The sequence below is a fragment of the Leopardus geoffroyi genome, chromosome B4 (genome assembly GCF_018350155.1).
Source record: "Leopardus geoffroyi isolate Oge1 chromosome B4, O.geoffroyi_Oge1_pat1.0, whole genome shotgun sequence".
Lineage (NCBI taxonomy): Eukaryota > Metazoa > Chordata > Mammalia > Carnivora > Felidae > Leopardus > Leopardus geoffroyi.
Window position 1 is genome coordinate 54,384,592 of NC_059341.1, and position 15,246 is coordinate 54,399,837.

General features: G+C 36.2%; 1 protein-coding gene across 1 annotated transcript in view; it reads right to left on the reverse strand.

Moving 5' to 3' along the window:
* Positions 1–243: 243 nt before the first annotated feature.
* The window catches only part of LOC123589986 (pyridine nucleotide-disulfide oxidoreductase domain-containing protein 1), a 29,294-nt gene continuing 14,291 nt past the window's right edge, over positions 244–15,246 (reverse strand). Inside the window, exons 5-12 of the mRNA XM_045462675.1 lie at positions 13,868–13,941; positions 10,761–10,921; positions 8,494–8,594; positions 6,640–6,775; positions 5,232–5,344; positions 4,264–4,386; positions 1,792–1,929; positions 244–1,194 (exon numbers count right to left, since the gene is read on the reverse strand). Of these exons, the coding sequence (XP_045318631.1) occupies positions 946–1,194; positions 1,792–1,929; positions 4,264–4,386; positions 5,232–5,344; positions 6,640–6,775; positions 8,494–8,594; positions 10,761–10,921; positions 13,868–13,941 (1,095 nt within the window). The 3' untranslated portion in view covers positions 244–945. The remainder of the gene's footprint in view (positions 1,195–1,791; positions 1,930–4,263; positions 4,387–5,231; positions 5,345–6,639; positions 6,776–8,493; positions 8,595–10,760; positions 10,922–13,867; positions 13,942–15,246) is intronic.

Genomic DNA, 15,246 nt, shown 5'->3' on the forward strand with positions numbered 1-15,246 from the left:
TGGTTGAGAAGTCTGCCTGCGCAGCAAAGGTTGAACCGATACTCTCAAGCCTGTGAAACCATGCTGTGTACCACTGTGTCCATAGATTTAGGGTTTCTCAGACAACATATCCCTTCAAGATAAGGCTCATATTTGAGTAGATATTTGAAGACAAAAAAACTAGGCCACTGACACTTAACTAAAGAGCTAACCGATATAGAAGGATCCAGGGGGACTATTAATCTGAAGAGAAAATGCAACAGCTGAGTTTTTACCAAAGTGTTTGTTTTTGTTTGTAGACTGAATCACTTCAAACGTATCATTCTAAAGGAGGTGATAAAGAGGGAAGAAAACAATTCAGGTAACTTCCAAAAGTCTGCAAACATGCTTCAGCGATCTAAGAATAGAGTGTTTCCGAATTTTCCAAGAAAACATTTTATGCACGTACACACTATTATTTTGTAGTTTAAGACAATTTCATTAATATTAAAGGCTTGAACACTTGAGATCATGATTTATAAAAATTGACAGTATAAAATGAGAAAAATGTAAACTAAAGTTCACATAAACTCGTATTATTTTTACATAACTGTTGATAGCAAGTGTTATCACGTGGAATATTTTAAATAGGCTTATTACAAAGGGAGTGATTTCAGCTCTTAACAGCTGTGGAATCCAAAACCAAACTGTAAGCCTCTTGAAACCACAGCCCTCTCTAACATTTCAATCAGAATGATTCTGGTGTACCAGGCCAAGTTGTTGGCTAAGTAGATCACAACCTAGCTGAATCTGCCCCAAAGGTAAATTAGAAATGAATAACTTAAATTTACATTAAGTGCTAGGTTTTAAGTTAGAAAAAATATATTTTAAAACTTTGCCACTGAAATCATTATCACTTCTATTAAATTTTACTTTATTGTGACTTTGTATTATTTGGAACATTCTGTAGCTCTTGAAATGCTTTTATTAATCAAAATAATCTTCTAAATCAATATTGGGATCTAGCAGATCTTCTCCATATGATGAAAGATCCATTTGATTTAAAATTAAGTTTTCAAATGTTTCTTCTAAATCAGTTTCACCAATTAAGACAGCTCCCATCATGCGCCCATTCTGCATGACGACTTTGACGTATTCTTGTCCTTTGGTACATCTCAGCATTAATTCATGATCTGAACCTAAGCCCTGTGCATTGTATTTTCCCAGCAATACAACCTAAACGCAGGGATAAAGTACAAAAAGGAAACACGGTATGTAGTTACACTGTGTTATGCTAGAATAGCACTGCATTTATTATACAGATGACACTAACACACAATCTATATATGAACATTAAAAATATCTAGTGAATTAGCAAATATGCAGGATCTGGACTACATTAGCTTAGAGTTATGATTTAATCTCCTTAAGTCTTACCTGTGTTCTTCCTTATCAGTAAATTATCAAGAAAAAACTTGCCTCAGAGTAAAATAAGTATGGCAGAGTACCTGGTTCATTTTTGAGTATGACAGCTATTAGTTCCCCTTACAAGGCAAGGATGGATCTCAAATGAAATGCAGAAATGCATCAACAGGGAGTAAGTCTAGAAGAGATGCCCCCCCCCACCCCCACCTTTAACTATAAAATAGTATCGTAGGAAGGTAGGTGGTGATTAGGAATTAAGACCAGCAGTAATACCAGGTACTGATTTGCAAGAAATGAGATGTCATTTTTTGGTAAAATGACTAAAACCATATATTTACTTACTCAAATGATAAAATTACATAATTAAAGGCGAACAAGCAGAAAAAGGCACTACTTTGTTTATCTTACCTTATAGTTAAAGAATTTTGTTACGTGAGCAAAAAGTTCAAAGCTGAAGTCCATGTCAGTAGATTGTCCTAAAGTAGCTGCGGCCATGCACTTGGCTGCGTACCACCCCATCTGTCTAGCCTGGGTCCACAGCCTCATCTGAAATAAAAAAATGTTATGAGATATAATGTTCATTGTCCATACTTAAAAAATGCTAGCACCTTAACCTTACAGAATTGCTTAAAGGGCTTCAATATTGAGAGTCCTTGAGATTGGTTACATCTAGCTAGTCAGATGACCAGCTGGATTGTCTTTGCCATAGAAGCAATCACCATTCCACACTAACCAAAACTGATTCCGCTATTTGAGAATTCTAAAATTAAAGGATGATACCAACTCTGTACGTTTCAATAAACTATAACAACTAAAACATTTCAGGGTACACCAGGGAAGAATAATACTAATTAACTGGTCTCCTCTCACAGAGTAAGTTTATCATCAGCATAAATAGAGATGAGAAATGATCACTGAAAAATTCATTCCTTTTCCTAATCCTTAGATTTTGGTGCTATATAGTTAAGGCTTCTCATGCAATAAAACCTCAGTGGTCAGGCAGATCGATATATTAGTTGGTGTCCTAACAGCCTCAAGAAATGTTACCAGATTTCAGCAACCAATGCTGGGAATTCATTTTAAATTCTTCCCTTAGGTTATCAGTGATCCTGCATAGAACACTGGCCTTGGAAGTCAAGAGATTTAAATACCAACTCTTCTACATATTTAAGTTTTTATTTCTACTTATTTAACTGAGCCTCAGTTTCTTCACCTGAAACAAAAATGTATACCACCTATTCAATGGCTATTAAGAGATTTAAATAAGCTAGCCTACACTAAGCAATTAGTAATGTCCTTTTGTGTGCAAAACTAATACCACAATCATTTCTGATAGATTTCTATAAACATAAACAATGTATACCAGCTTCAAGGTCCCTTCAGTCTGTGTCTCGGACTGTGTAAAACAAATTAATTAGTGTACTTATTTATTATTTACTGCTTCTGCAAATTAAGAGACAGGGTCTATTAGATCCACTCAAGAGACACTTGTCATTTTTGGACACGGACTATACCAGAGTTTATGACATCCATTAAGGATGTAATTTACCCTAAACGGTTTAAAAGCGTTAAAAAAATCCCACAAACTCAGAGTTTATGATAGATCTGTCACAGAAGTGAAAGAGAATGATTACAGAGAAAACTGAAAAGAAGCTAGCACTCTTTTTAAAAAAAAATTAAAATTTTTTTTAACATTTATTTTTTGAGGACAGACAGAGACAAAGCATGAGTGGAGGGTGTGCAGACAGAGAGGAAGACACAGAATCCAAAGCAGGCTCCCAGCTGTCAGCACAGAGCCTGATGCGGGGCTAAAAACTCACGAACCATGAGATCATGACCTGAGCTGAGTCTGACGCTTAACTGACTATACCACCCAGGCGCCCCTAGGCTAAAAGCATTTTTATATGATTGTCAGCTCTGCTGTAGGTAAAAACACACAAAGTAATGAAGCTGCCTCTTAAAATACATCTAGCTCTTCTGCTACTTCACACTCCATGGTTGATCTGAAGGAGTAATATCCCTACCTGTGGAGCTGGTCTCACACAGAGTGTTGCCTGGGTCTTTTATCTGTAACATCTACTGTGTCTCTCCTCCCCCTGAGACCACCTCACCTATGACCACGGTCTGAGTATCTTCCTCAAGGATTTCTCCTCCACCATTAGGAGGAAGTCTATGCCCAGTTCAATGGAGGTGTTCAGCTGAGGAAGGCTGTTTACTATAGGAAATTTTTTCAGTCACAGTTCTCACAGGGACAGAATAGGGTCATCATTTATCTACATGGTTTATACCTCAGTAATTATTATTATTTTTTTTTTTTAATTTTTTTTTTTTTCAACATTTATTTTTGGGACAGAGAGAGACAGAGCATGAACGGGGGAGGGGCAGAGAGAGAGGGAGACACAGAATCAGAAACAGGCTCCAGGCTCTGAGCCATCAGCCCAGAGCCTGATGCGGGGCTCGAACTCACGGACTGCAAGATCGTGACCTGGCTGAAGTCGGACACTTAACCGACTGCGCCACCCAGGCGCCCCTATACCTCAGTAATTAATCTAAAGCTGTGCTGTCCAGTCTGGCAGACACTAGACACATGTAGCTATTTAAACTCAAGTGCTCAATAGAGATACGTAGTTAGTGACTACCTGACTGGACACTGCAAAGGTACAGAACATTTCTGTCATCGCATAAAGTTCCACTGGACAGGGCTGATAAACTACTGTTCCATCACTATATAATAACTTACCAAAAGGGAGAATTCTTTAATTGTCACAAAAAACTCTATGACAGCTTCTTAAAGTAAAAAAGTTGGAAAACCAGATATTTAGATTTGCTGGTAGCAACTCCTTTACCGTCAGATGGATGTGATCCTGGATGCTGGCTTACCTGCTGCCACACTGGGCTGGGCTGCCATGACGCAGTGCAGATGTCACCTGCAGCATAGATATCAGAGAGAGACGTGTGCATGTGATCATCCACTTTCAGGCCACCATCTTCGCCTAGATCAAACTAAACAATGTTTCTTATGAGAACACATGGGAAGAAAAGTGAAAGATGGCTTTGTCATTCTAAAGTAAAAGAACAAGTCACATTTGTACACCTTGGTATGCTGATCTTTAATGAGAAAGTAAATAATAGCTGAAAGTTTACATAACTCAGCTCAATTTCCAGGGGATCAAAATGCTACTAAGACAGACCAACTCAAAAATTCTTAGACTTTCAACATCAGGAACACTCAGTAACCATGACTACCCCACTCATAATTACAATATTCCAGTTTTGTGAGCTTTAAATGCTAAAAGGCAAAAAAGACAAGATAGTTTCTCTAAAAGAAATCACTTGTGAATCCATAGGTGTCAGTCTCTTACCAACCTTTAGACAAATGAACTGTGCATTATGTTCCATCAATGATGACATTTATGCTGGGATGTTAGCTGCTTAAGGACTTTATGCAATAAGAAATACTGCAAATCCAAACATGAATATGATCTAAATTGTTTTCACCTTCCATGAATTACAGTTTTACACTAAAGCAAGGAACAGTTATTTATGCTTGAAAGTTAAATTTCATACAGTACTTTAAAAATATTCACAGCATGAGGCACCTGGGTGGCTCAGTCAGTTAAGCATCCGACTTTAGCTCAGGTCATGATCTCACAGTTTGTGAGTCTGAGCCCAGTGTCAGGCTGTGTGCTGAGAGCTTGTTCAGAGCCTGGAGCCTCCCCTGGATTCTGTCTCCCTTTCTCTCTGCCCGTCCCCCTGCTCATACTCTTTCTCTGTCTCTCTCAAAAATAAATAAACATTAAAAAAAATATAAAAATATTCACAGCAGGACAAAAAAAACTTCACCTTACATTGTTGCCATAGAGAAAAGGTTCTATATTTGGTGTAACTCCTGTAGCACTGACAATGAAATCACAGCCGTATATCTTTTCACTGGTCAATTCCACATATACAGGCCATACCTCTAAAACAAAACAAAATAAACAAAACCTTTATTCTCCAATGTAATCACCACAAGTTATCCATAGCATTATGTGACTATAATACCTAGAATAAAGGGTGAAAGAAAATGGTAGGAGAGTACTTTAAAACAACACTGCTTAATAATTTTTATAAGGCACATTTGCTAAAACAATTATAATACAATCAACATTATCTCCTTGTTTTGGGTATACTTATAACATTACAGCATTCTAAACATTTTCCCTTCAAATTTAGACCTAGACCTTTTCTAACAAAGTACATTTAAATTGATAATCACTTTATAAATTATTTATCTAAAAATATTAATACATTATATACTCCAGAGAGTTTAGCCCAACTACATTACTCATTTTTCTTTATTTTTTTTTTTTTAATTTTTTTTTTTCAACGTTTATTTATTTTTGGGACAGAGAGAGACAGAGCATGAACGGGGGAGGGGCAAGAGAGAGGGAGACACAGAATCGGAAACAGGCTCCAGGCTCTGAGCCATCAGCCCAGAGCCTGACGCGGGGCTCGAACTCACGGGCCGCGAGATCGTGACCTGGCTGAAGTCGGACGCTTAACCGACTGCGCCACCCAGGCGCCCCTACATTACTCATTTTTCAATGTTTTCCCTTACTGTTCTTAGTCAAACTGTAACATTAACTCTTCCCGTGGAAAAATTCAAAGAATTCAAAATAATGGAATATTACACACTAGTTTGAGTGTATTTCTTCAAATAGTGGTAGGTCTCACAGGAGATGTGGAACAGGAATTAGTCCCAAATTACAGATTTTCAATCTGATTTGGGGGAAGTCACTTCATCTCTGAAAGCATAAAGGTTTTTTTAGTTTCTTTTTGATCTGCAAGATATTCCATTTGACTCACAGAGTTGTGGTGGGCAAAACACCATGAATGCCATGTAAAATGTGATGCTCACTATATCAATTATTAGGAAACTTGAAGATTAAGTAGTGAAAAGGAAATGACTTACATTAAGTAATGATTTCATGTTTACTTTTTTTTTTTAAGTTTATTTTTGAAGGAGAGACACAGCATGAGTGGGGGAGGGGCAGAGAGAGAGGGAGACACTGAATCCAAATAGGGCTCCAGGTTCTGAGATGTCAGCACAGAGCCCAAAGTGGGGCTCGAACTCACAAACTGTGAGATCATGACCTGAGCTGAAGTCACACACTTAATGGATTGAGCCATCCAGATGCCCCTCATGTTTATTTTTTATATTTAAGTTTCCTCCTTTTAAATTACTGGTTATTACATTTTTTCTTAATTACTTACCGTTATCAGTTGTGACTGGCTGATTATGATGGTCTCTCGGAAAAGGCAAGGACTTTTTCCTCGAAATTCTAAATTCTTCCTGAAGGTAGATTTTCTTTACTTCACACATAGTTTCAATGTGAATCTTACGAGAAAACTAAAAGAAACAATGGTTACCATAAATAATACTTCCCAAAAGACTGATTTGGGTTACTGATAAAAAAAATTACAATACACTTGTAGAAACATATGGAAAATATAAATGAAAACACACTGGATGCCCCCATATAATCTTGTTTTCTGTTTGTGAAGGCAGTAAGAAGAAATCCATTCAGAACTTAAGAGAACAAGTAGTTGCACTAACAGGTAACACCAAGGGATGCTTTTTAAGATAAGCCTCGCTGATAATTACAAATATATTTTCTAAATATTTCAACTGTTAGAGAACTATAAAACCCTCTTGAGGGCAGATCTATGTTGATTTACTTACTATTATATCCCAGAACCTTAGTAAAGTACCAAGTATGTAGGAGATAACGTTCACTGAACCAAACTGCTGAGGTTCTCAGTTTAAAAATACCACTAAACTTGAATCTGAAGGTGCAGAAGAACTGATTTTGCATAATTTCTATCACAAAAGTGAGGTATAACATGAAGCCAGCTCCTCTCCAAACTACCTGAGGCTGAAACCATACAAAGTAATAAGAACTCCGTGTATGCTTCTTACAGTATTTACATATCATAGCCTTTTAGCAATTATTTAAAAACAAATACCTAATAAATGAGTAAAAGCAAATCATCTTATCCAATTAAGGTATTAAATGTGTATTTAGAATTTATCAAATAACCTGTAAAATATTATAATGCATAGGAGGTGACCTTTAAGAAAAGATTACTTTAAAATAGGACAGGTATATTCACTATAGAAATCTCTGTGCCTGGAGAATTAAAAAGAAGGGCAACAGTGTTTGTTTGTTTTTAATGTGTGAAATTTACTGTCAAATTGGTTTCCATACAATACCCAGTGCTCATCCCAAAAGATGCCCTCTTCAATACCCATCACTCATCCTCCCCTCCCTCCCACCCCCCATCAACTCTCAGTTTGTTCTCAGTTTTTAAGAGTCTCTTACGCTTTGGCTCTCTCCCACTCTAACCTCTTTTTTTTTTCCTTACCCTCCCCCATGGGTTTCTGTTAAGTTTCTCAGGATCCACATAAGAGTGAAAACATATGGTATCTGTCTTTCTCTGTATGGCTTATTTCACTTAGCATAACACTCTCCAATTCCATCCACGTTGCTACAAAGGGCCATATTTCATTCTTTCTCATTGTCACGTAGTACTCCATTGTGTATATAAACCACAATTTCTTTATCCATTCATCAGTTGATGGACATTTAGGCTCTTTCCATAATTTGGCTACTGTTGAGAGTGCTGCTATAAACACTGGGGTACAAGTGCCCCTATGCATCAGTACTCCTGTATCCCTTGGGTAAATTCCTAGCAGTGCTACTGCTGGGTCATAGGGTAGGTCTAGTTTCAATTTTTTGAGGAACCTCCACACTATTTTCCAGAGCAGCTACACCAGTTTGCATTCCCACCAACAGTGCAAGAAGGTTCCTGTTTCTCCATATCCTCTCCAGCATCTATAGTCTCCTGATTTGTTCATTTTGGCCACTCTGAACAGTTTTTGATGAATTAAATATCCACTTTGTCTTAAGGTAAGGAACTGGGCCAGCTGCTATTTGTTCTATCCTAGCACTATGGATTTTAAGTGACCTAGCAGTTGTTGGACTATATTTGTAACCAGTCTTCAACGAATGGTTCAAGAATTTAAACTTCCATCTACACATGTTTAATTAGTGTATGAACACATACCTCTTTTGTTCCTTTAAGATTCAAGCCTTCATGCCAGTCAGGTCCCAAGGCACTGCCCATATTGCCAGCACTACCTTTGGTTTGTCTTTCCTTTTTTCTTCCTGAAAAGATAAAACTCAATTCAAAATTCAAATGATATAAAAACTTCCAGGCAGAGAAGTATACTTGTGTTCTCAAGCTTTTAGGCAATGTCATGATTCTCATATATAGCATAAACTAACTTATCTGTATTGATCGTTTTAATATTTTGTGATATAGAGCTATAGAACAGGTAATTTTTCAATCAAGTGTTGAATATAAACCATACTACATACATGGTCAATATGAAGGGTGAGATCTGATAAAAGGTTGATATCCAAAATGTATAAAGAACTCCTACAACTTGGTAACACAAATACAACCAAAATAAAAAACAGGCAGAGGACCTGAACAGACATTTTTCCAAAGACATACAGATGGCTAACAAGAACATAAAAAAGTGTTCAAAATCACTAGTCAGAGAAGTACAAATCAAAACTACAATGAGATAGATCACCTTACACCTGCCAGAATGGCTTGAATCAAAAAGCAATAAATTACAAGTGTTGGCAAGGATGTAGAGAAACAAGATACCTCGTGCACGGCTGGTGGGAATCCAAATTGGTACAGCCACTATGAAAAACAGTATGGAGATTCCTCAAAAAATTATCAGAATTACCACATGATCTGGTAACTCCACTACTGGGAATTTACACAAAGGAAATGAAAACACTAATTCAAAAAGATGTATGTTCCCCTATGTGAACTTGCATAATTTACAAGCAAGATAAGGAATCAACTCAAGTGTCCACTGACAGACTTATGGATAAAGAAGATGTGGTGTGCATGTGTATGTGTACACACACATACACACAATGGAATATTACTCCACCAGGAAAAAGAATGAGATCTTACCATCTGCAACATGGATGGACCTAGAGGATATTCTAAGTGAAATAACTCAGAGAAGGACACGTACCGTATGATTTCATTCATACGTAGAATTTAGGAAACAAAGAAAAAGGACACTCAAAAAAACCCACTCAAAAACTGAGAACTGGGGGTTGCCAGAGGGGGGGTGGGTGAAGGGATGTGTGTGTGGAACAAGGGGGATTAAGAGTGTACTTATCATGATGAGCAAAGTAATGTATAGAACTGTTGAATCATTTTACTGTACACCTGAAAATAATAGAACACTGTATGTTAATTATACTTCAATAAAAATTTTACAATAAATGCAGGCAAGTTAAACTAGAAAAATAATGAAAAAAAAAAAACTCAAAACACAGCAGAAGCAGACTCAGATATAGAGAATAAACTGGTGGTTGCCACAGGGGAGGGAACTGGTGCACAGGATAAACAGGTGAACGGGATTAAGAAGTATGAACTTCCAGTTATAAGTCATGGGGATATAAAGTACACCATAGGAAATATAGTCAATACTGTAATAACTTGGTACAGTGACAAATGGTAACTAAACCTACAGAGGTGATCACATCATAATGTATAAAAATACTGAATCACTATTGTACATCTGAAACTAATATATGTGAGTTATAATTCAATTAAACAATTAGCCAACAGTTTTTAAACATTTTGTCAACTTTTAGCACCCTCAACACTTACAGAATTTTTTGAATTTTATAAGCCAAAGAAGTTAAAAATTTTAAAAAGCCTCTTAAATAAAAATCTAGGTTTGTATTTCCTTTTTAACTCATTGCTTTTTTTTTTTTTTTTTTTTGTAAAATTACCTAAGGTGCTGTCCAGTTGTACCATCTGTTTGCAAAGATGCAGATGGGCTGGTTTTAATTCACTTTAAATTTCCAGTCTTAATTATTCACAGTTTTCATTAAAAAAAAAAAGGTCCTGGATAGGAGCTCCTAGATGGGTCAGTTGGTTAGGCATCCAACTTTTGGTTCTGTCTCAGGTCATAATCTCAGGGTTTGTGGGCTTGAGTCCTGCACTGGGCTCTGCACTCACAGCCAGAGCCTGTTTGGGATTCCCTTTCTCTCTCTCTCCTTCCCTATTTCTCTCTGCCCCTGCTCCATCCGTGCTCTCTCCCTCTCAAAATAAATAAACTTTGAAAAAAAAAAATCCTCGAAAGTCTAAATCCTGTGTATGGAGACAGGAAATAAATATTATCTATATATCTCTCAACTGTAGTATTTTTACTCCATGTTCTTATAGCCTTTTTCTATACGGCTAAGAAAAGTTTCATCTGTGAATTAATGAATAGATGCTATACTTACCTTCAGTTGTATATCTGGTTCTTTTATGTGCAATTTTAGCCTCTGGTTTTTCAGCAATGAGCTTTGAAGTCAAGAATTCAGCTGCACCTGCATCGAAGAAAGTATTCCCAATGGCTTTGTCTTTAATGGCCCAAATGACTTCACAGCCTTCAATTTCATACCTAAAAGGAATAAAGTTACTCAGAGCAATTTAAAAAGTCTGAGTAGGAATCTTTTTTTTTTTTTTTTTTTGTAAATAACAGTTTTCTCCAAAGGCAAAAGAAAGTGTTTTAAGGCAAACAGAAATAAGGAAGAATGTAATACTCTTTCAGGATAATAAGAGCTAAAGTAGAATAAATAATAAATTTATCCAGTTTATTTTAAAGAACATAAAAATGACAAGCATGTGTAACTGAGTATCAAATAAAATTTCATTACAATGAGCATTACTTCTAAGGGTTCAATTTCTCCAACAGTTACTATACGAATGTTCCCCACGGTTCCCAGGAGTGAGCAGTGCTTTGTTGATGTGGTTATAGTGTAATCAATAATGGATGAATGGATCCATGGTATATGGTTACAATATTGACAATAGCATACTCTTTGGTAACAAATATTTTGTGTACTCAAAGGAGAGAATCAGAGTTATTAACTACAATTTTAACTTTGTTATAAAGGAACCATTACCCTGCAATCCCTTCCCTTCACCTCAATAATTTCTAAGCCATTCAGCCAAAGAAAGATCCGGTTCACAGAAAAATCAAGAAAGAACAGAATGGCCATGGTGTGTACAGGCCATCACCACTAATGAGACAGCCGGAGCTCCTGGGGATCTGCTGTTTTATCTCTACGTTTAGTCACAGAGAATGTGGTTTGCTTAGTATTCATTTCACTAAGTCCCTGAAGTCCATTATATTTTTCTGCTATTATTACTTGTTTTGGTACAATTGATGAACTGAGACCATCCACGATAAACAGGATACATAGTCATCCCAATTATACTAGGACTTTATCAGAACCTATAGAGGTAATAAGAGTATTATGTGTTAAGAACTTTTAACATTTACTTATGGTACAAAGTACTGCCATGTTTATTTCACAGACTGCTATAATGTAACACATTAACTTCTCAATAAATAAATGATTCAAACTAATCAATAAATAAATGATAGAAAAAAAGGTTTAGTACATCTGATTTCAGGTCACCTGACATTCATGCTTTGTGACAACTGCTCCCTTACCGCAGAAAAAAATATTTAGTTACTAAATTTCAGATTATTTGGTGAATATTCTATGTTGCTCAGATCACATAGGATTGCTGATGAGCAGAAAGTAGAATACACATTCAGTAATAAATTTCATATTTTAATTTACATATAGGCACATAGTTATTATGAAACACTTTCCTTAGTTTTTATTGAGAAACTCCTCTACCATTTTTTTAAAATTTTAAAGTAATATAATAGTATAACACAGTATCAATATAGTTTAAAATACTAATGCTTGACTAGTAGGCCACAATTATAAGTAACCGCGAGTAACATCTATACACGTCCTACCTCACAAGATGCCCTTAGACTATGAACCATGCCCTCAGCGACATACATAACCATGGAGGTAGTATCACATATATAGTAGAAATACTTTAATTTTTTTTTTTTTTAACATTTATTGATTTTTGAGACAAAGAGAGACAGAGCATGAACGGGGGAGGGTCAGAGGGAGACACAGAATCTGAAACAGGAAATACTTTCATTTTTAAAACCACTTTTAAAAAATAAACAGTGAAGTATTATGGTTTTTTGAAATCATTAAAAGAATGTCTGAAAAGATTAACCTACACTAGTAAAGAAGAAAACAGAAGTAGTAATTGAAATAAAAGTACACTGAAGAAAATCAGCATTAGCCTCAAGGGAACACAAGGGCTATTAAAGAGCAAAAAGGGTTTGTATATAGCATTTTTCACCATGAGATGAAACACCTGATCATTCAGTGGACCTAAGCGGAGACAATCGCATTATATGCAGCCTTTCTTAAACTATCAGAGTTTATTCAATACAAAATTATAAGCTTTGTCCGATTAGTCTTGTATCTCCAACCTCAAGAAAATGAGGAATAGGATTACATGTTTTAAGACTGAGCATTTCTGAATGCAAGAAAATTTTCCAGTGTAAATAATAATAGTATTAAATTACACTTTTGGTGATAGCTGATGGAGAAAATTTGTCCTGTGCCTCCTTCTTAGACCTGTGTGATTTTGAATCTCCAGTTTTTTTCTCTGTTCTCCATACAGTGCCATAAATTTCATAATTACAAGAATGATTGCCATCTCTAGTACTCAGGCAATCTAGGAACTCTTAGAAGCTTCCACTGGGAATCACTATCCTGTCAAAAAGAAGAGCAAAAACCTAGTCTGCGAATAGGAATGGACAAAGCTTTGGCAAATTCATTACTTTGATTCAAATTTGTCCTCTTTGTAGTTGGACTCAACATTCTGCCCTAAAAATGTCCAGACTATTCCATCTCAGCCATCCAATGGAAGATAAAATCATAAAGAAAATGAATGCTCTGTAGACCATAGCAGGATATTTATTCCTCAGTGTTCTTTAAACTTGAAATATCATTTTAAGATAGTATTTCACATTAACTGATGGGTTCACATTTTTCAACTTCCAAAAAAACAAGAGCTGGGAGTACCACATCTTGAAATAGGGAGTCAAACACACTGTGGGTTTCATGGGCCCAACAGGTAGCATTATAAATGAATGAAGCAGGATGGGTGTAAACAATAAAACGGGTAGATACTGTGACTAGAAATCTCTAAAGGTGTGCACATTTAAATTGTTTTTCAATATAGTACATGCCTACCAAACACATGTATGGATCACATCTGTCCAGTCACCTGTGACCCCTTGAGACCTAAAACCTTCCCTAAACTCATGTTTTACAATGACATTTCTACAACTATGAATTCCATGAAGCTAAAAATATAAAATGGATTTTTTTCTCCTTGAAAATCTATGAAAAACCTGTTCTATTTATCTTTGAATTTCAGAACAGGATGTTTTCTAGTCTGCCAACAATTATGAGTCATAGTGTTTAAATGATATTTAAAAATATATACTTACACTAGTTCAAGTGCAATGCCACCATTCCCTATGATCATTATTCTTTTAGCTTTAGTAAGCTGTTTCTGAAATTCCTATATTAAAAAGAAAATGAGATAGTGTTTTGTAATAGTGGGCAATGCTTGAAGAAAGGCTTCACTGATAATATTCTTAAAATTGTACGAATTTTACCTGATTTACAAAGGAACAAAAATCTCACTTTCGCACTCTGCCAGGACACACCCTCCCAATATTACAAATGTTTTCCTCTATCTGTCACACAAACTGCCTTTATAGCAAGGCCTCTTATGATTTGACTTTTTACGTCATTACATCTAAAGTACTTCAGAATTGCAGCAAGAGGCACCAGCTTTAGTTCATCACATTCCTAACTACTTGATCAAACCAACTTACTAACATGACACTGATCTGTATACATACAGGGTTATTCCTTTTCTTCTAGTCTGTCAGTTGGCACTTCCCTGGACTCACTCAACACCGAAACTTACAGGAATGAGAAGCACAACAGCTTGGTGGTTAAGAGTCCCTGGAGTTGCTAACTTCCCCCAGTTAGTAACTTGGCCAAGTTGCTTAACCCTTCTGTGCCTCAGCTTCTTCAATATAAATGGAAGCAAGAAGTGACTGTATTTCATTACGTCTCTGTAAGCATTAGGATAATGTAAATAAAGCTGTTAAGAGCAGGCACGATAATGCCTAAATTAAAAAAAAAAATGCTACTTTCTTATCATAAGACAATTAATTGATGGCTCTACCCCCCTCTTCTGCCCCCTAAAAAAAATTATCACAATGAGCTTAGGGAAGCCATGGTCATTTTTATGGCACTTTTGAAAGTACACAATAGTCCCACTGGATCAGGATGACATCTCAATAGCTAAATTTCCTCTTCCTACCATGTCAAGTTACCATTTCTATTAAATTCACCCAAAAACTTATTGTAATATTCAATAAATAATCACTGAAACTGACTGGCTTAAAATTCTACCAGAAAAAAAAAAAAAAAAACATTAAGTTAATTTCAGTCAGCCTTTCTCTGAGGACAGTAAATAAGAAAGATCTGTTAAAAGCACTGGATGTGGAGATGAATGGCGTAAGTTTATATTGTACTTCTGATAACAGCTATTTAAGTATAGGTAAATAATTAATCTATTGGAGTTTGCTATTTGTAAATTGGGAGTAATACTGTCACACAGTATTATCATAAGCAGTCAGTGAATTCATGTATGTAGGCAGCCTCGCTGGAACACAGCTATGCTCATGGTTTGTAGGATCGAGCCCCATGTTGGGCTCTGCACTGACAGCACAGAGCCTACTTGGGATTTTCTTTCCTTCTCTCCCTGCCACTCATCTGCTCACACACACACACACACACACACACTCTC